Here is a 27,620-nt window from a genome sequence, read left to right on the forward strand (position 1 = left end):
GAATCTTTAAAAACTTACAGCAAAGACTCTGTCAATTAAAATTTAAGTATTCACTCAATGTTTTATGTGTTACTTCAATTAATATTTATTATTTGGGATTTTTTTAATAACATTTTTAAATTATATATCAAATAATATATGCTGATCTTGTAAACAAAATAAATAACTTCAGTCACATAAAAACAAAAGCTTTTTAATAACTTATTCAATTATCATAAAGACTGAACATACAGAATTAAGTCTTTAAATAGAGGGCATAAAACAGTCCAAAAAGCCTCCAAAGTCAGTCAGAACATCTCCAGGGCCATTTAGGAGACTTTCCTCAGCCAGTCCAAGCGGAGACTGTCTCGCTATGTATCCCTCTGAGGAATATAAACACACAAACATACATATATACATGTTTAATATAATAAAGCTTGACGGTGAAATACTTTATTCCCTAAATAACGTTAATGTTAGGCCAAATTTCCCGCAGACATCAAACATACAGTTATTAAACACTATTGGGCGCTTTTCTCGGACAGGGCTTTTCACTGACTAAAATAACTTACTGACATCTCTTAACATATGAGTGCTATTGTTTTGTCTCAAAATGCACGCCAGTATTGTATTATATAAGGTTTGTTTTTAAAAATGTCCCAATTATAATAAAGACCGAGTTCTAAACTCTGTCCGGTAAACCAACCCTATCCAGGCTTTTTATCTTAACTAAAATAGCTCCACTTTACTTCGGTCACATAACATAACACACTTCTAATATATCTTTACAAAAATATAATTACAAAAACGTCGAGTATTTGCGTCTTTGCCAATTAATATATTCTAAAATTAACATTTAATTACAAACACTTACCTGACGTGAACTTGAGGAAACGCGTGACTTGTGTCCTTCCTTGTGTGAACCAGTAAGTGATTCCAGCTGTTGCGTGCGGATTGATCTCAGATGAAATGACCTGTGATCCAGATCCTTCCGAGTTAAAACATTTTAAATTCAAAATACACAGACGCACGCCCATACATACATGCACACGCGCGAGGACGCGCGCGCGCACACACGCACGCACACGGGTACTACACACACGGGTATATTTAGAAGTTTTATTTAAGATTGTTATGATATTGGGACTATTTCTCCACTCGCACCTTCAGCTCTGAAGTTCAAATTCGCAGGCAGTACGCAGCCCAGTTATAACAAATGTGAAAGATATGAAATATCATTCAACAGCGATATCATTTAAGTGCAATCCTAAAATATGATTTAAAACATACCGGTAAACCTTTTATTATTAAGTATAAGAAATTAAAATGAATTAAATCGCATGTTTAAACGCCACAGAGATATCAGAGCCAGCAGGTCGATTTCTGATGGGCTTGCCGAGGCGAGGCTGCGCTGGGCGGGGTGTGAGCGCTTAAGTGTCTGTGATTTTCTGGAGCTCTTCTGGAGCTCATCTCCGTCCGAAAGTGTCCGAGCACATTTTTAAATAGACGCTATCTATATTAACCGACCGCATATTTAAACTTAAAGCACATACATTCACGCCTGAACAACTCTTAAAATTACATTTTGTTACCAAATAACAGTAATATTATGAGCATTTTGTTGTCAGGAAACATAGCTGTCATAAGTCCACATATTGACCAGATTTGTCTTAATTAGTTCAGTCAACATAGCCATTCTGAATGTTGACTGAATTTGAAAATAACCATTCACTTAATGTTTTAAACACAGATTTATCTAGACTTAAAATAATATGTCTACTCAACTAAGCCCAAACAAGAAAATTGGTTTAACTTATATATTTTTGCCCTTCCAACATTTCATTAATTGGATTTTTTACAGTGTGGTTATTTCAGTCAAAGTTGCTCTTCTATCAGCTTGAATCAGTTGGCCCATCTAGGATCAATAAGGCATTTTCGCCCACAGGACTGCCGCATACTGGATGTTTTTTCCCTTTTCACACCATTCTTTGTAAACCCTAAAAATGGTTGTGCGTGAAAATCCCAGTAACTAAGCAGATTGTGAAATACTCAGACCGGCCCGTCTGGCACCAACAACCATGCCACGCTCAAAATTGCTTAAATCATCTTTCTTTCCCATTCCAACATTCCGTTTGGAGTTCAGGAGATTGTCTTGACCAGGATCACACTGCCATGTGATTGGTTGATTAGATAATTGCATTAATGAGAAATTGAACAGGTGTTCCTAATAATCCTTTAGGTGAGTGTACATGTGTCATGTAAAAGTACAATGAAAAACTTTCTTGAATACTTCTCTACTACAGATTTTAACATAATAGATAGACATTACTGGTATGTACACAAATAGTAGATTTTAGTCTTTTAGATTTTACAGAATTAGAAAAAAAAATAAGTGACAATAAAGTGATGTCACTTTGGGAATCATCATGTGACTAAAGCAAATAAACATCTAAACTTTTCATATTGCCTATAATTTGTAAAAATGTAAGTGGGCTTTTTAATGGCTTTTTTTAAAAATCATGTTTGCACAGTTATCAGATAAAATATGTTTAAAATGATGAGAAACATGTTAAGTTAAGTGGCCCTAAACTTCTGAATGGTAGTGTATTTATAAATAATCTTTTACACAAAGATGAGTCTAATTTTTGTTAAAGGCCAATAAGGTTTTGTTGTAATATTTGAGAAATACATGATTTATAGAAACAATGTGGTGTGAAAGAGTTTATACAGGATGTAGTTTAACATTTTCTTTTAATTCTTAAGGTGCATGGTAACAACAAAAGTTAGGAAAAAAATTGAAACTGCAAAGTTTTCCAGCATGGCTTTCTTAATGGAGCTTATTTGAATTTTGACCCCCTGATCACCAGTCCCAACCCCACCTCTGTCAGGACTCACACCCTTTAAGTCCCGCATGATATAAGTGGCATAAATAATGGCATTTTGATTTGCCTGCATATCCCTTAGAAAAATACAATACCCCTTAGTATATGATAGCCAGTCTCCCCATTTCTCTCCATGTCTCCTCTCTCTCTCTCTCTCTCTCTCTCTCTCTGTCTCTCTCTCTCTCTCTCTCTCTCTCTCTCTCTCTCTCTCTCTCTCTCTCTCTCTCTCTCTCTCTCTCTCTCTCTCTCTCTCTCTCTCTCTCTCTCTCTCTCTCTGCACACGGCAATAGAAATTTCAGAAGGGCAGGCGCTCTGGGGTGACTATGGTGTCCCCTGGCTGTGATCGTGGGAACAGTTTTCATATGTGTTCTGTGTCTGTGTTTTAACTTTGTACTCAATTTCAGGGAGTGACCTGTCATTTGTGTATGTATTTTTGCATGGTTCTTTTGTATTTTTGTATATAGGGTCTAAAATTAATTCGCAAAGCACCGAATGTCTATATAGATTGCCTTTATTGGATAAATAAAATGGAATTACACTGTTTTTTAATAGGCACATAGAGTGTTATAAATATATACTTTGTAATATATTTAATCATATGTGACTCTTTAAATATATGTGCATTTATTCAATGGCATTTTGTCAATTCATGCACTCTTTATTAGCAGGTGTGGCAAACGATTAATTTTAGACCCTGTTTGTATAAATGTGTTGTATTTGTATTTCAGTAGTTTGTGTGTTGTTAGAGTTTAGGTGTCCACATATAAACATATTTGAAACCAGGCCAGTGATTATATTCTCTGTCTCATATCGATGTTTTTCCTACTTCAAAACCCCCATTCTTTCCCTGTGACTTTTTCTGTCCATGTCTGTGTTTTGTGTCTCTGGCTCCACCTCTGTTCTTCTGTCTCTGATCATCTCAACATCTACAGTGCAGGAGGCGGTGGGGAAGGAGAGGGGTAATGTCTCTTTCTCTCTCTCTTTCTCCTCTGTTTGCACTTATTGCCTGTCCTGCTCATCACACACCTGTCCTTTCCTTCTACAGTATAGCCTGATCTGTCTTTCCGATCGTCTCTCCAAATGTACCTCACACATAGGACACATGCCAAGGGCAAAATCGTGTTATTTAGCCAGCTGCGGTGACTTTATGTTGCAGCAAATCAACTCTTGGTATATTCTACAGTATGTGGACATCTACACGTGTTAACATACGTATTTGTGTCTATGTGTACGTGTGTTTCCTTTTTTTTTTTGCATCGGGCCTCCATATTCGATTTGTCTAAGTTATCAAACAACTTGTGAGTGTGACTTATAGCAGATAAAAATGATCACGATGTTACCTCACAACTCAGAGTGGACACATGTTTTGATATGAATCAGCAGATTATACTGTGATTCAATATACGTGATTCAGAGCTCTCCTCTTAAAGTGATTCATAGTGGCTTTTGTGAATACACATAGGTCTATGAATACACAGTTTAGATGCGGTCTGTGGGGCTCTGTGCTTGTGTACAGAATACATTAAGAGCTCTTAGGCCTGGACAAAGTTCTTGCCTAGAAAGATAACACTGTAATGAGATTACAACCAATCACACTGCTCACCTCTTAGAAGGGCACTGTCCAATTGAGATGTGTATCACCAGTTTGATGAACGCAAGATCCTATTAGGTAGTTATTTATTGTCTGGTGAGAGAGAGAGCACTGGAACTGCGTAACTGCAGATATAAAAGATGCAGATGTCAGAAGAACTTTCCTATAGACGATTTCAACAAACAACATAAACAAACGGCTTTCGTGGAACAAGCGTAACTTCCGGTAAACTCCGTGAAGAATCAATAACAACAAAGTCCTTTTAGAGTGGTTTATTTCAGATAACAAGCAAAATAAACCACACGTTACTGTGTAAAATGTGTATTATATAATGAATGCAATTTGAACTACAGTGGGGCAAAAAAGTATCCAGTCAACCACCAACCGTGCAAGCTCCCCCACCCAAAAAGATGAGAGAGGCCTGCAACCTTCATCACAGGCACACCTCAACTATGAGAGACAAAACGAGGAAAAAAATCCAGAAAATCACATTGTCTGATTTTTTAAGAATTTATTTGCAATCCATGGTGGAAAATAAGCATTTGGTCAACAACAAAAAAGCAAGATTTCTTTCTCTCACAGACCTGTAACTTCTTCTATAAGAGGATCCTCTGTCCTCCACTTGTTACCTGTATTAATGGCACCTGTTTGAACTTGTTAGCAGTATAAAAGACACCTGTCCACAACCTAAAACAGTCAGAATGCAAACTCAACTATGGCCAAGACCAAAGAGCTGTCAAAGGACACCAGAAACAAAATTGTAGACCTGCACCAGGCTGGGAAGACTGAATCTGCAATAGGTAAGCAGCTTGGTGTGAAGAAATCAACTGTGAGAGCAATTATTAGAAAATGAAAGACATACAAGAACACTGATAATGTCCCTCGATCTGGGGCTCCGCGCAAGATCTCATCCCGTAGGGTAAAATTATCACCAGAATGGTGAGCAAAAATCCCAGAACCACATGGGGGAACCTAGTGAATGACCTGAAGAGAGCTGGGACCAAAGTAACAAAGGCTACCATCAGTAACACACTATGCAGCCAGGGACTCAATTCCTGCAGTGCCAGATGTGTCCACCTGCTTAAGCCAGTACATGTCCGGACCCGTCTGAAGTTTGCTAGAGAGCATTTGGATGATCCAGAAGAAGAGTGGGAGAATGTCATATGGTCAGATGAAACCAAAACATAACTTTTAGGTAGAAACTCAACTTCTTGTGTTTGGAGGAGAAAGATGCTGAGTTGCATCCAAAGAACACCATACCTACTGTGAAGCATGGGGGTGGAAACCTCATGCTTTGGGTCTGTTTTTCTGCAAAGGGACCAGGACGACTGATCCGAGTTAAGGAAAGAATGAATGGGTCCATGTATCGTGAGATTTTGACTCAAAACCTCCTTTGTCAGCAAGGGCATTGAAGATGAAACGTGGCTGGATCTTTCAGTATGGCAGTGATCCCAAACATACCGCCCGGGCAAAGAAGGAGTGGTTTCGTAAAAATAATTTCAAGGTCCTGGAGTGGCCTAGCCAGTCTCCAGATCTCAACCCCATAGAAAATCTTTGGAGGGAGTTGAAAATCTGAGTTGCCCAGCGACAGCCCTAAAACATCACTGCTCTAGAGGACATCTGCATGGAGGAATGGGCCAAACTACCAGCAACAATATGTAAAAACCTTGTGGAGACTTACAGAAAACGTTTGATCTCTGTCATTGCCAACAAAGGGTATATAACAAAGTATTGACATAAACTTTTGTTATTGACCAAATACTTATTTTTCACCATGATTTGCAGATAGATTCTTGGAAGATCGGACAATGTGATTTTCTGGATTTTTTTTTCTCATTTTGTCTCTCGTGGTTGACGTGTGCCTTTGACGGGGATTGCAGGCCTCTCTCGTCTTTTTGGGTGTGAGGGCTTGAACAGTTGGTGGCTGACTAGATACTTTTTTGCCCCACTGTACATATCGGCTGCCAAACCTTCCTTCACATAGCAGTGATCCAATATCGCCGTCTTCCCTCGTCTTTAGGAAATCAAAACATTTGTTATTTTCGAGAAGGTATTTTTTCAAGAGTTCAGTTTAGACACTATCAGACCATTAAACAAACACAGACCAGAAGTTAATCGCGTCACCGCACATGCGTTCGATGACACGATCTATACACTGGCCCACAACCGGAGGAACTGGAAAACAAATATAGGTGTGGCTGAGTGATTTGTACAATATTTACTTTTTTAGTTATTTTTTTGGCCATTTTGACTTTATTTGATAGATAGTAAAGTAATGAGAGGAAATGAAAGTACAAGGTGAAGAGAGGGGTCTGGGATCGGCAAAGGACCTCGAGCCAGGATTCAAACTCAGGGCACCCAAAGTATATGTCAGAGCACTGCCCCCTACACCACTGACACAATATTTGAAGAGTTTGGTTTCAAAATGCAATAATCAAATTTTGACTACTTTGGGTCAAAATGTGTTTAGGCATGGGCTGGCTATCGGTTTCAAGGTATACCGAGGTTTTAAACAGTCAAGGTTTCAAAATCACTAAAATGTTCTGTGACCATCTCCAAGGTATGAGCTGTTTAAGTCATGTCATTGATTTGATGTTTACATATAATATACATTATTAAAATATTATATATTTTTTTAAAAGCATATTTTAAGGCTTTATTTTTAACTGGCATTTGAAAATAACACATTTTAGTGTTGCAATGGCAATACCGCCACACTGTGAAACCGTGGTATTTTTGCTTAAGGTTATCATATCGCCAGAATCTTATACTGGCCCATGCCTAAATGTGTTTTCTATACCGAGAAAGTGACAAGATGAAAACCACAATTTTCTGCTACAAACTTTCACATAGCATCTTAAGATTATAAAAACATTAAAAATTCAAATCCATAATTTGATTTTCAAAGATTTATTAAAAAAGTGAATATTTTTCCATAAAATGCAATAAATCCATGACAAGTTTTTTTTTCTCAAAATGCTATAAATCTCTTGAATCAATATATAAATGTGCATTCATCTTTGCCATGTTATATTCATTTAGTTGGCAAGTGGTAACCACTGATTAAAAATCAAAACCATCATTAATAAATCATTAATAAAACACTTACTTTGTCATATTAAGAACACTGTCCTTGCTGCTGTCATCTTTGGGACGTCGTCGCTGAACTTTTTTTGACAGCGATAAGCTGTAAAATGTTTTGGTCCTGCTCGATTTCCGTTGACTTTGAGTAAAATAATGGAAAGTTTTTCATAAGATCCTCTGGGGTCAATGTGTTAGCATGACAGAAGCTTGATGCTGTCGTGTGTGAACAAGCAACAGCCGGCATTTTTTCTTCACCCGAGTGGCTTACGTTTCTACCCCGCAACAGAAAACTACCACAGGTTTATCAATGCCATTAAAAATATTATTTAGTTTTTGTTTGTTTGTTGATCACAAAGTACAAAGTAGATGAGGAAAACTAGAATTCCGTGTGTATTCAACGCGCCGCCATCATTGTTTATAATGTGTGGAATGGTGCGCTGTGATTTGTTGAGCAGATTTATTGCATTCTGCAGAGATGGAGGACTGGCGTTTACCGCGTTTTGGGGAAAAAGGGAGAAAAGATTACAGAATAACCAGCCTGGTCTCACTGTTAATACGTAGTATTTACACGTAACTTTAAAAAACAAAAAACATATTTTTGTACGTTTAAATAGATGCTAAAAAGTACAATGTAGACGTATTTACAACATTTAAACCTAGCATTCGTAAGTTTTTACAGCTAAAAAACGTAAAACATTTACGTATCTTTCATTCCACAAAGATTGCTGTATAATTTCCCTTTAACCATTTTAGCGATATGTTACCACCTTAACCCTACCCCAAACCTTACCCTAAACCCAAACCTTACCCTAAACCCAAACTCTTTTTATACAAAATGTTTAAATACGTAATGTATTCTTTTTAAATTATGCAACGTAACAGACAGATATGTTTAGGAACATATTAGTAACAATATACAGTAGCATTCAAAAGATATTTTAAGGTGCTACAGTCCTACGCAAAACAGTTTATTAAAATCATTTAACGTTACTGTTTAAAAAAACATAACAGACCAGCCTGGTCTCACTGTTAATACGTTGCAGAAACACGGCGGATATCAGATTTTGCATAAAATTAAGAATTTTATTTTTAATACTGACCTGATACAACACTGATTTTAGTGGTAACTCATTTTTTTTAAGTGGGTTTGTCGCGTTTTGGAACCAAACTCTTAATTTGCTTTTATTTCCCCCTCATGTTAGATTGAACCATCCGCATATGAGGCGCACGGTACAAATGGACACAACACTAAACTTTTTGGAACATTTATTTGTACAAAATAATTTGCCAGAAAGGCCTTAAAAGCTCACAGGAGAGCATACTTTGGCTACAATTTTATCTGTTGATCCTCTGTTGCGGTAATATTTTGTAGTCATTAGTCCAGGGTAATGTCTTTATAAAATTTGCACACTTCTAGTTTTTGCCACGCCTCTCTAAATTCAGTTTGAGCTTCAGTTTATGCTCCAGACACACACATAAAATAAATAAATAAATAAATAGCAAATATGTAAGTTGTTCAAAGTTGGACATCACTTTTTGCAACTACAAGTACACAGTGGCCCCAAAGAAGAATTTATAAAGTTACACAACACAAGCATATCAATAGCACACATTTAAAACAAAATTGAGACAAAAGCATTAGTGGAATTTGTCCATGGTTAATGTGACAAACTAAAAATAATCTTAGGACAAGTTAGTTTGAAAAATTAGTTGAAAGATGTCACTTAATATTTTGTCAAGTAAAGCAAATCCATTCAAACATTTCTAAGTTTTAAAGTACACTTTATACTGTACAGTACATTCTAGCAGCCAGAACTGAATCTGTGTATAAAGGGATCCAGTACATCACGTCTGTGGATACTTTGTAATAATGGATATTACTGCTTTGCTTGTTGGACCATTTAATATACACTCTCCCTTTCTGCTGTATGTTCTGTAGACATTCAAACAGGTCTACCCCTGCTTTGCTCTATAGGATTGATTAGGCTATAAACACATTGCAATAAGACAGTTGCACTGCATGGTAAAATATGGCATGTTTGAGTAGTTACTGGCATAGACTACACTCAAGTCTGAGCTGCTTTACTTTAATGATTGATTCATCTCTACAGAATTATAAGAGATGACAGACAATGTCTATTGTGCTGTAGTTAACTGCTAAAGAAAGATGTTTGTTCAGAAGGTCTTTGTGTGTTTATGGCTCACAGTTTGTCTGGATTTGACAAACTCTTTATTGTTCTCATGAACTTCTTGAGCTGAAAGCGGACTTGGCCCTGCTGGGAGTCTGGTTATTGTCTTTGTGTTTATTACACAGAACAGTGTTGGATTTGGACGTAGGAGCTTGGATTTGTAAAATAATTAGTTTTCAATTTTGTTGAAAAATAAAGGTGCACTCAGTAATGTCTTCCCCAAAAGTAATATGTTTGGAATATAGTCAATTAAAAACTATTTTATTTTACATAGAGCTGGACATCTTATGGCACCTCACTTTTACAGTACAATGACAACTTTTTTCTACTCACAAATTTTTGTGCCATGCTGCATCTACACCACCAAAACATTTTTAATGTAAAACAGCATAGCATGCACCAAATATTAAAGAGTGCACCTTTAAAGTTGAAAAGCACCTGTCTAGAATAAATTAATATGTATTAAATCTGCAGACTCCAGCAGAGCTTTAGGTCTCAATTGCTCTGCAGGTAAAGTGCTTATTGCTTATTGTATACCATGTTACAATAAGAGCTCTAAAGCACTGGATCATGATCATGACAAGGCGGCATGGCTGACTTATGTTGTCACCATAGCAATGAAGTTACATGCAGAATGGCACGCATGTTTACAAGAATTATTTCCAAATAGTTTGAGAGAACGTGTGCGTGATATGTAAGCAACTTGCTGGTATAGTTTATATATAAAGTTTTACAAGTACTATAAATTGGTAAGTTTGTTGGTAAGTTATAGTACCAAATTTGTTGGTACTAGATGTATGTGGACATGAGTTTTCTCTGCAGGCATGCACAGGTGTAATAATTCACAGGCTTTGCATCCTTTATTTCTCTCTTTTCGATGTAGATGTGTCTCATATTAATGTATTTCTTCCTTCAAACTTCCTTTCTCCCCATGTCTGTCTGTGTGTTTGTGTGTCTGTCTGATTCCTCTCTCATCTCTTCAACTGCTCACACCTACAGCGGAGGCAGCGGGTAATGTCTCTCTATCTCTCACTCACTCTCTCTCTCTCTCTCTCTCTCTCTCAATCTTTTGCTTTTCCTTTCTCTCACTTTTAATGCTTGTCCTGCCAGTTACACAGCTTTCCTCTCTTTCTTTTTTGGATTCGTCTCTGTGTCTGTCCGCAAGTCACCATCTCTTTCTATCGCTCCGCCCCTGTTTCTGTGTTAGCCGGTTACGGCCGCTCAGGTTGAATCGTTTAGACTCTGTCCACTACTCATGTACTGTAGTCCTAACAGCTGATAGGGTGGAAGGGTCTGTCACCTCCACACCAGTATTTCGTCTGATGGACGCTTGTTTATGCTTGACAGTGTGTAACCACATCTGCTGTGAGAGCAGTATTTAGCCCGGCACTGGAAATCTGGAGCACTGCCTTTTGTCCTTGAGACCTGAACAGAGGATAGTAAAAAATATGAATGAAAATATAATAAATATATGCATACAGAACAATATATATTTAAGTATATATAGATACACTAAAGTTTAGGTTGATTTATGTATGATTTTCCACATATTAGAATAAAAGTAAACTCATCAAATTAAGGAATTACCCAGATGGGAATTATATTGTGACTAAAAAAGATTTAAAATCAAATAAAATTTGTTTAGCATATTGGGTATATTCATTCTTTGCCTAAAATTTATAGAAATATTATCCTGGAAATTTCACAACTATCACAAGAATTAGTCCAAAAGAGATTAACTTTAGACAACTATCTATCTCTTTTGGACTGCTTCTTTATTATTTTGTAATGAAATAAACTAGTATGTTTAAATAATTACATTTGTCTACAAAAGAAATTTGAGACATTTAAGGTTATGCCTTCACATAAAATTTTTGTAAGGTAAAGAGAAACGGTCTATTCAAGTGACCCTACAGTAAAACTTTTAATGGTAGATAGATGGATAGATCAGAGGAAAACATTTCCGAGGAAAAGTTAAAGGGATTCTCATTTTCCAGCTCCCCTAGAGTTAAACATTTGTTTTGGAATCCATTCAGCTGATATCTGGGTCTGGCGCTACCACTTTTAGCATAGCTTAGCATAATCCATTGAATCTCATTAGACCATTAGCATCACGCTCAAAAATAACTAAAAGTTTAGATATTTTTCCTATTTAAAACTTGACTCTTCTGTAGTTACATCGTGTACTAAGACCGACGGAAAATTTAAAAATATTCTGGGCCGATCTAGCAAGGAACTATACTCTCATCTGGCGTAATAATCAAGGACTTTGCTGCTGTAACATGGCTGCAGCAGGTGCAATGATATTATGCAGCGCCTGAAAGTACTGTAGCCCCCTTGGTAACTTTCAATAGCCAATATTATAGGGACTATTTTCGGGCACTGCGTAATATCCCATAAGTGGTGTCTCTTTAATTGAAAGTTATTGTACGTAAATTAAAGATTATGAAGATAACCATTTATTTTCTTAGAAAAACATGCACCAATCAGTATTCACAATAGGACCAGGAGTGACTTTCAATTTCATGTTAAAGCATCATTGCATTGTTCTAGAATAGGCTTGTGTTGCAGTCGTGTAAATCAATAAACAACAGTCCCTTCACATAGTTTAGTGCATTAACCTTGCTGGTGACTGCACATCTGTCATCCACAGCTGTACAGTACACACATCTAGCGAATGGTTGGGTCGTGGTACCACTGCATGACCCGCAAACAGGCTAGAAAGTGTTTAGATTTATTAGCCGTAGGGTGACATGATACTTTTCATTATAAATGCAGAACTGGAAATTCCAATTAATTTCAACTTTCTTGACTAGTGAGGAATGGATATAATTTATATAAATTATTTATCTTTATTTTTAAAAAGATTAATTGTCATTTCAAGTTGATTAAACTTAAAAATGTAAGTGCAACAATGATGTTTTTTATAGTCGGAGCTCCTCCCTTCTAAAGTCAGTAAATGTGTGTTATCTGACCCTTTATGTGTTTAATATGTGTTTTCTAATGGACAACCCCCAGAAAAAGAAAGAAAGAGGTTTGGCTGGGCATTTCCAAAGTCGGGATGCCTGCTTCGTTGGTTTACGTTCATGCTGTTTTCATGGCAATGCAACGAAACCAGCTCGTGTTTTTTTTTTTTTCGTTTTTAGAGATAAGGTACAATGGTGGTTACAGCATGGGCAAAGACAATACCGTGGATATTACATCCACTGAGCAAGCTTTCAATACACCGTGAGCAATTAGTGTCTGAGAGCATGTGAATATATGTATCTTGTATGTACTGTAAGATAGGCTTGCTTGTCTTTACACCAGGATACATTTTCATTAAGTAGAGACTGATTTGGCTGAGAGTAAATGACGTGTCAATGTAGCAGGCATGTTTTATTGTTTTAACAGCCTGAGCTACTAACTGCCCCTAAATTGTGTGTTCAAGATGAATTACCCATGTTGCCAACCACCTCATGTAATTTTACTTTCTAACTGTGTTTGTTTGTCTATGTTCATGTGCAGAGGAAGCAGCAAGGGGAAGGATATCAGTACTATCAAGTCTCTGCGTGTGCTCAGAGTGTTGCGCCCTCTGAAAACCATCAAACGTCTACCCAAGCTAAAGGTACTGTGTGTTTCTCTCTGTGTGACCAAGTTTTTGCAAAATGTGTATGTGTCTACGTGGGCTACGTTTTTGCTGTATTTGAGCAACCTCAACTAATTGTTTTGTCTGGTTTCAGACTGTGTTTGAAGGATTTATTTGTTTATATGTTTCAGTTGATTGATCTGTTCCCAGCTTTGCTTTTACCTTTCTTGTTACTTTGTACATTTTGAAGCCCTGTAGATTTGTGTTTTATCTAATTTATGATTAATTTTATAAAACTTCTAAAAGTTACACATTGCACCTTTAACTGTTTTTATTTGTTGAATGGCTGTTTTAGTTGCGCTCTGTTTGCACTCAAATTTACTTAAAGGTGCAGTGTGTAATTTTTAGCGGCATCTAGTGGTGCTCAGTCCACTTCTCACCCCTTGCTTTTGAAACACATAGAGAAGCTATGGTAGCTGCCACCAGATAAACATGTCATCGTCGGAGACAACTTAGTAAAAAAAGTTTGTCCGTTAAAGGAATAGTCTACTCATTTTCAATATTAAAATATGTTATTACCTTAAAGGGATAGTTCGGCCAAAAACGATATTAAACCCATTATTTACTCACCCCCAAGCTGTCCAAGTTGCATATGTCCATCGTTTTTCAGACAAACACATTTTCGGATATTTTAGAAAATATTTTAGATCTTGCTGTTGATTAAATGTAATGTTACGGGGTCCAGCAATAGTCCACGACCTTCAAGTCCAAAAAAAGTGCGTCCATCCTTCACAAATTAAATCCAAACGGCTCCAGGATGATAAACAAAGGTCTTCTGAGGGTAATCCGTGGTGTTGTTGTAGAAATATCCATATTTAAAATGTTATTAACGTAATTAAATACCTTCCGCTAGCGCCGCCATTTTAGAGTCATCCGCATTCAGGATGAGCGCTTACGCAGCATACAGCGGTTTCTCGAGAGGCATCCAGCTGCAGCCCCGTAGACTCACTTCTTGCTAGACACCAGTGGCTGGACACCAGTGGATGGACAGCTGACGTAATTTCCGTATCGTCATTCACTTTTCAAATTTGACGCGCGCATGCACATGTCAGCGGTAAGAAAAAATAATAAACTGTCGATGATTTATCGGTCATGTCAGAATTCAAATGCACAAACTAGCTAGCCAGTTTTAGGGGGAAGGAAGGTGGTGTGCAAAGTGTGCAATCGTATTTGGAACTGTTCATATTTTATTTTCTCTTGAAATCGGGACTTCCCCCACAACCTTACGGGCCTGACTGTTGCATCTTCATTCTGATGGTCAGATTTGTCTAATTTTACTAAGATGTGTGTAATTTCCAATAAATATTGCAAAACCATGAAGTGTTAATTTGATCTGGATTGTTTGATAAATTGTCTGATCGTGTGAATCTATGTATATTTTAAAAACATTAACAAAAAAACTGTGGTCAATTAACATGTACAAGTCTGTTGTATTGACAAAACGTTATAGTTCATTGATCTAGGCTGAATTTAAGTCACAAAAAAATTGAAATGATCTGAACAATATAGATTGTCAAGGTGGTTCTTGTGAATGCAGTTTGCATGAATTATTGATGTTATAATATTAAGCATAGTATTGAGAATTGTTTTATTATATATTTTAAGTCATTAAAGTAAAATGACAATACGCAAAAGACGTGTGCAATTAAGCCTGCAAAGAATGTCTATCCACTGGTGAAAATATAAAATAAATATGCTGTCTATCCAGAGGTGAAAATATAAAAAAATATGCTGTCTATCAAGAGGTGAAAATATGAAATAAAATTGCTGTTCATCCAGCGGTGAAAACGGAAATTAGCGGCGAAACGGAAATGACGTAGGCTGTCTATCCACTGGTGTCCAGCCATAGGTGAGTCTGCGGCGCTGCAGCTGGATGCTATTGGAGGGTTTCTCTGCTGCTGCTCTGTCCCCCGCCCTCCGAATTTGTCATACGTCACTAAGAAAAGTGCGTACACTACGCTAATACTCTCTCCTGAGTCTAAGATGGCGGCGCTACCGGAAGGTATTTAATTACGTTAATAACATTTTAAATATAGATATTTCTACAACAACACCGCACGGATTACCCTCAGAAGACCTTTGTTTATCATCCTGGAGCCGTTTGGATTTAATTTGTGAAGGATGGACGCACTTTTTTTGGACTTGAAGGTCGTGGACTATTGCTGGACCCCGTAACATTACATTTAATCAACAGAAAGATCTAAAATATTTTCTAAAATATCCGAAAATGTGTTTGTCTGAAAAACGATGGACATATGCAACTTGGACAGCTTGGGGGTGAGTAAATAATGGGTTTAATATCGTTTTTGGCCGAACTATCTCTTTAACTAAGAATTGTTGATACATCCCTCTATCATCTGTGTGCGTGCACGTAAGCGCTGGAGCACGCTGCGACGCTTTGATAGCATTTAGCTTAGCCCCATTCATTCAATGGTACCACTTAGAGATAAAGTTAGAAGTGACCAAACACATCAACGTTTTTCCTATTTAAGACGATTAGTTATACGAGCAAGTTTGGTGGTACAAAATAAAACGTAGCGCTTTTCTAAGCGGTTTTAAAAGAGGAACTATATTTTATGGCGTAATAGCACTTTTGGGAGTACTTCGACTCGCCTGAAAAGTCCGCTCCCCTTCTCACTCTCATAATGGGAGAGGGAGGGTGTTACTGCACTGAGTCGAAGTACTCCCAAAAGTGCTATTACGCCATAAAATATAGTTCCTCTTTTAAATCCGCTTAGAAAAGCGCTACGTTTTATTTTGTACCACCAAACTTGCTCGTATAACTACTCGTCTTAAATAGGAAAACCGTTGATGTGTTTGGTCACTTCTAACTTTATCTCTAAATGGTACCATTGAATGAATGGGGCTAAGCTAAATGCTATCGAAGCGTCGCAGCGCGCTCCAGCGCTTACATGCACGCACACAGATGATAGAGGGATGTATCAACAATTCTTAGTTAAGGTAATAACATATTTTAATATTGAAAATGAGTAGACTATTCCTTTAAGGGATCTGTAGAAACATGGCGTCACAAAATGGCGACTTCCACGTAAGGGGACCCTCGGTGTATGTAGATAAAAATGTCTCATTCTAAGGTGATAAAAACATAACGGTTCATTATGAAAGGTCTTTATACACCCTGATAATATAGTTTTGTATATTATTTTGCATTTCTGTCAAGAGATTCTTCTAAAAATACACACTGCACCTTTAACTTCGTTTTAATTCTATTTGTCTTATTTGCAGTTAAGTTTGTTATCTCGTGTGCAGTTTTTATTTGAATTTGTTTGGTCTCCTTTCTGTATTTTCAGGCGGTTTTCGATTGTGTAGTGAACTCTCTAAAGAATGTGCTGAACATCCTCATTGTCTACATGCTGTTCATGTTCATCTTCGCTGTGGTGGCGGTGCAGCTCTTTAAAGGCCGTTTCTTCTACTGTACCGATGAATCTAAGGAGTTTGAGCGTGACTGCAGGTGAGAGAAAAGACATACACAAATGTTGACGAACAGTAAAATTGGCGTGTTTTTTTTAAATGATTATTGTTTTGTTAGGGGCGAATATCTTGTCTATGAAAGAGATAACGAAGTGAGGGCGCAGAAGCGGGAATGGAAGAAGTACGATTTCCACTACGACAATGTGCTTTGGGCCCTTCTCACCCTCTTCACCGTATCTACGGGAGAGGGGTGGCCGCAGTAAGTCTGCATCCTAATTACAAATCCAAAAAGACATAAATATACATTTTTATAAAAATGTTAAAACTTTTTGTTAATATGCTTAATTAAATTAGAGTTTGATATTCACCATTTACCCTGTGATATAAAATTTTGAAACCCTGCGAACCACCTTATTTTTGACGTAAATGTGGGCGCCGCCATCTTTGAGCTATTTTGTGTAATGCTGTGTTTACACCAGCCGCGGTAGAGGCGTGAAGTGTGAGTGATTTCAATGTGAAGACGCGTTGATGCGCGTCTAGAGGTCTCGCGGCACGAATGACGCGTTTAGCGCAACACGGAAGACCCGATTCCGCCTCATTTGCACGTCTAGTTCATGCCAATGGCGCGAATTAAGCATTGCCGCGGCAAACGCACAAATTTTAAAAATTTTAACTTTGGCAGAAAATGCGCCGTGTTAACCAATCAGGAGTTTGCTCTAGTACTGACGTGATTACAAAGCCAGCGGAGTCGCAGAAGCCCCTCCCATGACGCGAATTTCACTAGCCACGCGCCAAAATAGGCATGGTAGACGCGATTTTGACGCCTTAAACGCAGCTGGTGTGAACCCACGGTTAGACTTTGATTTACTGGTTTCTACCGGCTGACTATTAAACCTGAAGTCTTGCACAAAAAAAGAAAAAACATTACATCAGTTACTTCCGCATTCAAAAATAAGGTGGATCTGATCAATAGATGGTACAGTATATGTATTGATAGGCTCGATAAACCCTCACAGCAACAAATCCCCAAATGACTCCCGTTTTTGCTGCTCTTCAGGGTGCTGAAACATTCAGTGGACGCGACCTACGAGAATCAGGGCCCGAGCCCAGGTTACCGGATGGAAATGTCCATCTTTTACGTGGTGTACTTCGTGGTCTTCCCCTTCTTCTTTGTCAACATTTTCGTGGCTCTCATCATTATCACCTTCCAGGAGCAAGGAGACAAGATGATGGAGGACTATAGTCTGGAAAAGAATGAGGTGAGTGCAGGTCTCTTCAGCTGCGGTCCTGAAGGATTTTTGAGGGTTAGAACCAAACCGCCTCAGGACCAAAACTGAGTAGCCTTAAGAATCTTTCTAAATATCAGTATAGCTCTTTTTCACATGGACACAGATCTCATTTGTATGGTGGTATCACGTTAGCCATGTCTTTAGCTTTTACTAATGTCATTGTACTTGGTCTGTTTGCAGAGAGCCTGTATAGACTTTGCCATCAACGCCAGGCCGCTGACACGCCATATGCCACAGAATAAGCAAACCTTTCAGTATCGCATGTGGGAGTTTGTGGTGTCCCCTCCATTTGAATACACCATCATGGCCTTGATTGCCCTTAACACCATTGTCCTTATGATGAAGGTTTGGCAGTTCTTTACTTTAGTACTGAATCGGTATTTCAATGTTAGGTTCTCCTAGATTATATTTTGGGGTCTACAGTGCATTTTGTCTGAGGCATTGATAAATGATGCTGCCAATTAATTGTGTTAATCTCATAAAGTCATGCTTTATAGTCTTGTGAACTGATACTTGCTATACACTGTGAAAAGTAAAAGTTGAATCAACTTAAACAATTACTTGAATTGGTAACGCCTATTACATAATGCAAGTGATTTTTCAAGTTGATCCACTTTTACTTATTACAGTGTAATTACATATTTATGTGTGTATATATTTATAAACATGTGGGTGTGTTGTTTGCGTACCTGTGAAAATTGTGGGTCTTGATTTGGGTGAGGTTATGTCTCATACACTTAAGTGTTTATGTGATGTGCATTAAATATGTCTTTACTTATCTTATGTCTTTAGTATGATGGAGCATCAGACGCCTATAATGCAGTGTTAGCCAACCTGAACATAGTGTTCACCTCACTTTTTTCCATGGAGTGCTTATTGAAGATCATTGCCTTTGGAGCAATGGTAAGTGTACAGCTTCTTCATGTTTAAATATATTTAGGCATATTTGTATGTATATTGGTCCCAAATAATTTTAGCCACACTTAAAATTCAATAAATGTCTTTGCATTTTATAGACAATATCATTATATTAACTTATTATTACAATATTATTATATATATACAATATTATTATATTATAACATTAAATATATCAAAAAGTGTCATTTGTTTTAAAGATTTTTTTCCGAAAAAGGTCGGAACAGTGAAATGCAGGGAAAAAATAAATTAGGGGCTAAGATGAAAAAGCTGCTTAATGCCACCTCAGTCAAAAATGAGATCATGATATTGACCGAATGCTCTCGGCATGTATTATATGTTCATTAAAAATGTTTGCTTCAAATTCACTTATAGGTCCCGTTCGTTCTGTGTTTTTGAAGCTTTGATTGTGTTTACAGTGTGCAATATCACATGTGTTCATGTTTCAGGTTTAAAAAAACGCAGTATTTTTCCACACAATTTGTCCCTCCTTTAGAAATACGTATTAAGTTCTGATTGTGTAGTTTGTTTAGTGTGTTGTGATTCGACAGCAGCTTAGCTTAGCAGAGCCGTTTGAGCCAAAGCTGGCGACTGATTTATTCCGGTGGGCGGAGTTTCGTCAAAACTCTGTTCTACTGGGACCGGTTGCACCAGCTGTGCGTAAGTTACATTGTAGCTTAGTTACGACGTAAATGGGCACTAAGTTACAACTTACGCACTACTAAATGTTTTTGCGTTGCACCATTAAACTTAGTTTAAACGTAACAATACATTGTAACTAAATATTTACGGAAGCCCCTGTCCATGAATAACGTTTGGAATAAGATGTCATCCAGATTATATAACATCGATGAGCTTGTATTAATTATGAAGAGCCGCAAATTCGTCAACGAGTTTTCAAGAACTGTTTAATTATCCATCAATTAAAATAAGATTTAAAATTTCTTCCTGTTTATTTTCTCTTCCATGTGTGGGATATATATTTTCAATTAAAAGTGTAATGTTTTGAGTTCGATAACATATGCTTTAACGTCTTTTTTTAACTTTCAGTTTAGGCGAGACAAGAATGAGTTTGAAATTATGTACTGTTCAGACTATTTCCTGTTTGCCCATTATAAGGCTTGTGATTGGGTTAAGAAAAATAAACGTCATTCTATGCGACAACGCATTACTTTATGGAGAGCTTACATCCTACTAGCTACGTTCTGCCTTAAGAACAAGTGGTGCAACCGAATTAAGTAAAGAGTTAGTTATAAACTAGCTAGTAGTTACTAAGCCTCTAGTTTGGCCTTTACGTCCCAGTTTAAGTAAGAACTTACGAACGACTGGTGCAACCCTACCCTGATGTCATTAAAGCTGGAAGTAGAGGGCTGTAGTCCAAACGGGACGTTCGCTGTAGGCTTTGAAAGGCAAATTCTGTTAAAGAAAATATATCGCCTGGCAGTGAACTTTGAGCTTTATCATTTTACAGGTATTATTTATGCTATTATAACAACATTACATACTAACTAGGGTTTAAAAAATGGGATCAGAAAGAACGTGTCCTTTAAACGCCATTCAGAAATACAGATTTGTTGTCAGAATCCGCTAAACACCACATCGACTTTGCATTTGTCCTCTAAATGCACGAAAAATTAATTAGATGAATGACAGCATGCTAAATTTTTAGAAGTGGAGGTTTTTGCCAAATAAGCTTGCATGCACTTAGAGGGTTTTGCAGCGAAATACAGTCAAATTGGTTAAATACCAATGAAATGACTAAAGTGACATTTGTCAAAATAAGGCATTTCAATAACTACCTCATAACCTTTAAATTGTCATAAAAATGAAATTTACTGAACCTAAACATAAGAGCCTGATAAAAACAATTCTTATTTACAAGAAAACATGTCATACGCACTTGCGGTTTTGCATCTGAACTTTTCAACTGCTTGTAGTCAGATAGGCAGGAAACACACATAAAGGTGGAAAGCCGGAGGGCATGTTGATGTGATTAGAGATGGAAAATGGAAAAAGAAAGATAGATTAAGTGAGAAATAAAGAGAAAAAATTTAATGAAATGATAGAGGGAAGGAGTCACACACATAATCCAAATGAGAAATAGCTGTAGCCAGGCTGAATGCTCAAGATCTCAGCATCAGTGCCCATGCAGCTGGTGTAGAGAGGGAACCTAATGCACTCTTTCCTGCAGGCACTTACACGAGGCCCTCATATTACCATCTGTGCCACCAACCCTTTAAACATCTACCTTTTTGTAACAGAAGTTATCAGAAAAGAAGAGCAGTTTCAAGCATGAAAGAGTGAAAATAAATCTGATAAATCTGTTGGTGCAAACGTAATCCCCATGTAGCTCGACTGACACAAACACATCTGTGTTTTTTCACCACAGAATTACTTCAAAGATGCCTGGAACATCTTCGACTGTGTGACTGTACTTGGCAGCATCACTGATATTTTGGTGACGGAGCTCGGGGTAAGTGAGTAGCAGACGGGCAGCCATCTGCGTGCGCGTATGTACGCGTTTGTTTTGCGTATCCTGCCTGTTTGCTTGTGAGTGTGCGTATGTGACGGAGAATCCCGGCAGGATCTTTTCATGCTCACTGAAGTGTAAGGACTCGAGAAGTCTTATGTAATCGTCCCAGTCGGTGATCTGATTTATCCCTTCAAGCCAGATCAAACGCACCTACCGAAATGGACACACGCCAGTGTAAAATTGTTGTTTTAATATATTAACATGTATTCAAGATCCAGCCACAGTGAGTGAAGGTAGACATTTCTAATGATTGGTAAAATGTTGTGTATGTGGAGCACATATGTGTGTTTTTAACTGGTTTCACAGAAGAACAACAGCTCAGCTGGACAGACACGAAATTGAATGACATCTACTCTTCCAATTGTTTTGACATGCACAAATTATGACTGAAAAGTTGTAATGTGATTAAAATCCTTTCATGTTGTCTTAAGCAGAAATTATAGATTGAAATTCATTAACATAGTGGTTTCTTAGCCTGAGGCCCAATCCTGTCCCTGGATATCCACCTATAGTCATACCCTTGGTCTAGCACACCTGGCAGTATCTTTTCAGTCAGGATCGATATTAAAACTCTCCAATAAAGGTGTTTTTTTGACAAACAATGTATGCTTTGATTGTAGCATGACAGCAATTCAAGCTACATTGAAAGCTCATTCAGTGTATTTCATATATGTTGTTGTTATATTCAGCCGTTACTTGAACGGAAAAGTGTGTTAAATGACATGCAGAATGATAATTCATGTCTTGTTGTATCTTTCTTTACATGCTTTCTTTATTCTCTTCTTTATGGCGGCTTCGCCCTCTGATGACTCCATCCAATCAAAATGCACTATGAAACTTATGTGTCTGTCCATGACCTGACCTGACCAATCACAATGGTTGTTTAATCAACCTCCAAAAATACTGCTATAAACCATGCTTCTGCAACATCTACATGTAGATGGTTTGTAATTTTTTTTTTGAGTAATGCATCTAATGCATCTGCTTACATGTGGCTGATGGTGATGATGATGCATGCGATCAAGTCATGATGACCTTTCACCCCTGCCTGAGTTTTAATTGACGTGTAACAGTCAAACACACATACAGTTTAAATGTTTAATGTTTCTCTGCAGGTTTCCTTAATGCATGTTGCATTTAACCTTTGTTTTGCAGACAACATTAGTGATTGTTATGTGTCTGACACACAATTACATCAACACACCCAAGCGCAAACATACAGCCGACACCTAAACGACATTAATAGGTCAGATTTAAATGTAAAGATGGAGTTAAATCCCTCTCACCAAATTTCTAATCTGTATTTCTTCTTTGTATTTGTATTTTATCTGCTGCTTAAAGGACAGTTATAACACTTTTTTGTCACATATTGGATCGGGATGAACCGATGGCCAAAGCAGATTGTATCCTTAAGTATAATGCTTAAAAATGCATTATAAAACCAGTGGCTCCAGGTGACTTCTTTTTCGAGGGCACACGATGAGAAGCTCGTTGCAACATGTATGTAGCCCATCATGTGTATGGCTCGTCATTTCGAAATATGTGTTTGGTGCGTGGTGTTAACTATGTGCATCATGCGTCTTGTCGGGATGGGTGCCTGCTGCACACGTGTCTGAAGGGTTTATGACCAAACAGACGCTCGCGATTGCCAGATACTCGTTTAAGTTCAAGTGTAATCAGTTTAGGGTTAAGTTAGTGTCTTGCGAGTATTTTGTGAACGTGAGCGTCTCTTTTATCATAAACCCTTTCGATGCGTGTGCGGCGGGCGCGTATTTTGACAGGACGCCTGAGGCACGTGGTTCGCATGGTGCGCTGAACACGTGCTTTGAAATGATGAGCCACACACATGACACTCTGAACACATATTTTGAAATCGTGCCCCTCGGAAGAAGGTGTAAAATTATAAAACTATAACCAGCTACCGCTGTATAAAACAAAACTATCGAAATATATCGGTAGATGTCATTCTAAGTAATCAAATATCAGTATTGGCACAGGTATTTTGTATCTGTGGATCTCTAATCTTAACAAATGTTGGAAATACGAACTGTTGAACAGATGCAAGGGTATGGGTTTGGTAAAAAAATAACTGTAAATAGTGACAGAATTTTGTTTTTGGTAAAACTACTCCTTTAAAAATAAAAAGTAAATGTTAATAGCGGCCACTTAGGAGCTGGGTTTCCATCACCCTGATTTTATGCGCATCTTAAAGTATCACATAAGAAACAAATGAAGTAAATGGCAAATTTTGACAAAAAATCCATACTGTAATTCTCAAAAAAGTTAAGAAACGAATGAAGTAAATGGCAAATTTTGACAAAAAATCCATAATTCGCAAAAAAGTTAAGAAACAAATTAAGTAAATGGCGAATTTCAACAAAATATCCATAATTCGCAAAAAAGATAAGAAACGAATTAAGCAAATGGCAAATTTCGACAAAAAATCCATAAATCGCAAAAGAGTTAAGAAAGGAATGAAGTAAATGGCAAATTTTGACAAAAAATCCATAATTCGCAAAAAAGTTAAGAAACAAATTAACTAAATGGCAAATTTTGACAAAATATCTATAATTCGCAAAAAAGTTAAGAAACGAATGAAGCAAATGGCAAATTTCGACAAAAAAATCCATAATTCGCCATAAAAGTTAAGAAACGAATTAAGTAAATGGCAAATTTTGACAAAAAATCCATAATTCGCAAAAAAGTTAAGAAACAAATTAACTAAATGGCAAATTTCGACAAAATATCCATAATTCGCAAAAAAGTTAAGAAATGAATGAAGCAAATGGCAAATTTTGACAAAAAAATCCATAATTCGTCAAAAAAGTTAAGAAACGAATGAAGCAAATGGCAAATTTTGACAAAATATCTATAATTCGCAAAAAAGTTAAGAAACGAATGAAGCAAATGGCAAATTTCGACAAAAAAATCCATAATTCCCCATAAAAGTTAAGAAACGAATTAAGTAAATGGCAAATTTTGACAAAAAATCCATAATTCGCAAAAAAGTTAAGAAACAAATTAACTAAATGGCAAATTTCGACAAAATATCCATAATTCGCAAAAAAGTTAAGAAATGAATGAAGCAAATGGCAAATTTTGACAAAAAAAATCCATAATTCGTCAAAAAAGTTAAGAAACGAATGAAGTAAATGCCAAACTTCTACAAAAATCAACATAATTCGCAAAAAAGTTAAGCTCACTTGGCTTTTGACTTATGCGAAAAAGAGTAGATGTGTATAATGGGAGATGAAAACGCATTTGCCGAATAAATTCTGACGTAGTGAATTTTGGTAAAACTACTCTTTTAAAAATAAAAAGTAAATGTTAATAGTGGCCACTTAGGAGCTGGGTTTCCATCACCCTGATTTTATGCGCATCTTAAAGTATCACATAAGAAACAAATGAAGTAAATGGCAAATTTTGACAAAAAATTCATACTGTAATTCTCAAAGAAGTTAAGAAACGAATGAAGCAAATGGCAAATTTCAACAAAAAATCTTAATTCGCAAAAAAGTTAAGAAACGAATGAAGTAAATGGCAAATTTTGACAAAAAATCCATAATTCGCAAAAAAGTTAAGAAACAAATTAAGTAAATGGCAAATTTCGACAAAATATCCATAATTCGCAAAAAAGATAAGAAACGAATGAAGTAAATGGCAAATTTTGACAAAAAATCCATAATTCGCAAAAAAGTTAAGAAACAAATTATCTAAATAAATCAAATTTAAGTGATTTTGTGCATAAAACAAGCAAAAAAATCTGCCAATGGGTTAAGCAAATTTTTCTTGAATTTAGTGTTTAAGAAAAATGTTCAAGATATTTTGCATTTTTTTATATTTTTTGTCTAAGAATTAGACTTATTTTCTTTTAGATAGAAAACAAGACAAAAATACTGAGGAAGAAATTCATTTTTTTTGCAGTGTTGTATCGGCCGACATTGTCTTTCCCATATATGGGGCTCGACGTCATCGTAATGCCCTTATTGCTAGTGCCTGCATCAAAAACTCTTCATTTCTTCTTCTGTGCACAGCATTCAGTTTGGCACTGTCAGTAAACTTATAAAGTAAACTTGCCCAATCGTAACTAAATGCTGTCCTGTTAGTTGCTAGGTTACCAATCCCACTGTCATTCGCTCAAATAACTTGATGGGAATGCACCTAATTCGCTTTTTTGCGAATTAAAAATTTGTTTTCATATTTGGATGGAAACTCAGCTATTGTTTCTGACACACCGAGCCATAGCATTCATGTGCCTGAGACTGACTCGCGTCATTTCTGTATAACCATAAAGGGGAAAGCCTACAATTTTTTAAGCAACGTGACAAAAATCTGTCCTTTAACCCAGCACATGTCTTTATTTTGCAAGTGCCCTCTGTTGGTCATTGTGATCTGTAGGCGTGCGTTGGCATGATTCCACTTAACCTGTGATCCTGAAACCTAAAGATCAGTGCATTTGGTTGATTGAAGCGAGACGTTAGGGTCTGTGCACTCCCTTCCTCGAGGATGTTTAAGTTTCTTTTTTATTTGTCTGAGTTGCTGCCCATTCCTCTCTATTTCAGTTTCCTCCCCTTTCTAACATTGGATATGAGCCTGTTCAGTCTTGCCAGTTTGATCCTTATTTTCTGGTTTCTCTTTGTTTATTTAGTTGTCAAATATTTCGACTGACCTCATCTCCCTTCCTCTTTTTTTCACACCTCTTAATTTACCCCTCTTCTGTCTGTCTGTCTTTCTCTTTCATCTCTCTCTCTCTTTCTGTTTCTATCTTTCTGTCTTTGTCTGCTTGTCTTCCAACTTTGCAGAACAACTTCATTAATCTGAGTTTTCTGAGGCTCTTCAGAGCTGCCCGACTCATTAAGCTTCTCAGGCAGGGTGAGACCATACGCATCCTGCTCTGGACCTTCGTCCAGTCCTTTAAGGTAAAATGCCCACCAAGCAGTATAAACCCATGCTCCTAATATCACACACTTTTATCTCGTAATCAGTTTCTCTTTACAGCAACATTCTTCTGGCTTATTTAATTAAATTTAACTTGTTTTATTTGTTAAGGCTCTGCCGTATGTGTGCCTACTCATCGCCATGCTGTTCTTCATCTATGCCATTATCGGCATGCAGGTGAGTGTGCGAGAACAAGTGGGACGATGCAATGAAGATACGATCAACAGGTTTGTGGTGTGCAGTTTTGATTTTTGGGTTTATGTTGAGGTGCTTTTTATGCTCAACAGCTGTTTGGAAACATTGCAATTGAAGAGGACGCAGAGAGTGCTATTAACCAGCATAACAACTTCAGGACGTTTTTCCTGGCTCTAATGCTGCTCTTCAGGTGTGTGGGTGCGCACACATTATTGGTCAATGCTGTGATAACATACACTAAATAAGTTTGTTTGCAGGAGTGCTACAGGTGAGGCGTGGCATGACATCATGCTGTCGTGTCTGGGAAAGAAGGAGTGTGATCCACTCTCTGGTAACAGTGAGGCAGAATGCGGGAGCGAGTTCGCCTACCTCTACTTCGTCTCATTCATCTTCCTCTGTTCCTTTTTGGTAAGCATCACAGACATTTACAGTTTACATCAATGTTGGGTTCACACCTGCTCTTAAGAGCTGAGAAATAAGATGATTGCAGGGAGAGGTGGCACTCAGTACATTCTTCTGCTTATACTGTATGTGCATTTAATGTGTGTATAGATGCTGAATCTGTTTGTGGCTGTGATCATGGATAATTTTGAGTACCTCACACGTGATTCCTCCATCTTGGGTCCTCATCACCTGGACGAGTATGTGAGGATATGGGCGGAGTATGATCCTGCCGCTTGGTGAGTATGGATGTATTTGTATGTGTCTGTGTGGATATTTAATATATAAACTCACAATGTCTGAAAGTATATACTAATGGTAAAAATACTAAATATTTATTAAAATTATTAACATTCTGCACATATTCAAGTTTAATGACTATGCATTGAATGACTATGGGGCAGTTTCCCGGACAGGGTTTAGATTAATCCAGGTCTAGGCCTAAGTTAAATGAGGACAATTAACTTATTCCCCGCCATTGATGAGTTATCTCGTCAGTTAAGAGAAAACATTTGCCTGAA

At 37.2% G+C, this 27,620-nt stretch overlaps 1 protein-coding gene across 1 annotated transcript in view; it reads left to right on the plus strand.

Annotated features, from left to right (window-relative positions):
* cacna1aa (calcium channel, voltage-dependent, P/Q type, alpha 1A subunit, a) overlaps positions 1 to 27,620 on the plus strand; it is a 114,553-nt gene that overhangs the window by 56,166 nt on the left and 30,767 nt on the right. The window contains exons 29-40 of the mRNA XM_055193737.2: positions 13,233 to 13,332; positions 16,665 to 16,825; positions 16,904 to 17,044; positions 17,843 to 18,044; positions 18,255 to 18,419; positions 18,867 to 18,977; positions 21,382 to 21,465; positions 26,328 to 26,444; positions 26,575 to 26,640; positions 26,751 to 26,848; positions 26,916 to 27,066; positions 27,211 to 27,338. Of these exons, the coding sequence (XP_055049712.2) occupies positions 13,233 to 13,332; positions 16,665 to 16,825; positions 16,904 to 17,044; positions 17,843 to 18,044; positions 18,255 to 18,419; positions 18,867 to 18,977; positions 21,382 to 21,465; positions 26,328 to 26,444; positions 26,575 to 26,640; positions 26,751 to 26,848; positions 26,916 to 27,066; positions 27,211 to 27,338 (1,524 nt within the window). The remainder of the gene's footprint in view (positions 1 to 13,232; positions 13,333 to 16,664; positions 16,826 to 16,903; positions 17,045 to 17,842; positions 18,045 to 18,254; positions 18,420 to 18,866; positions 18,978 to 21,381; positions 21,466 to 26,327; positions 26,445 to 26,574; positions 26,641 to 26,750; positions 26,849 to 26,915; positions 27,067 to 27,210; positions 27,339 to 27,620) is intronic.

Source organism: Misgurnus anguillicaudatus, chromosome 19, assembly GCF_027580225.2.
Source record: "Misgurnus anguillicaudatus chromosome 19, ASM2758022v2, whole genome shotgun sequence".
NCBI classification, from domain to species: Eukaryota; Metazoa; Chordata; class Actinopteri; order Cypriniformes; family Cobitidae; genus Misgurnus; species Misgurnus anguillicaudatus.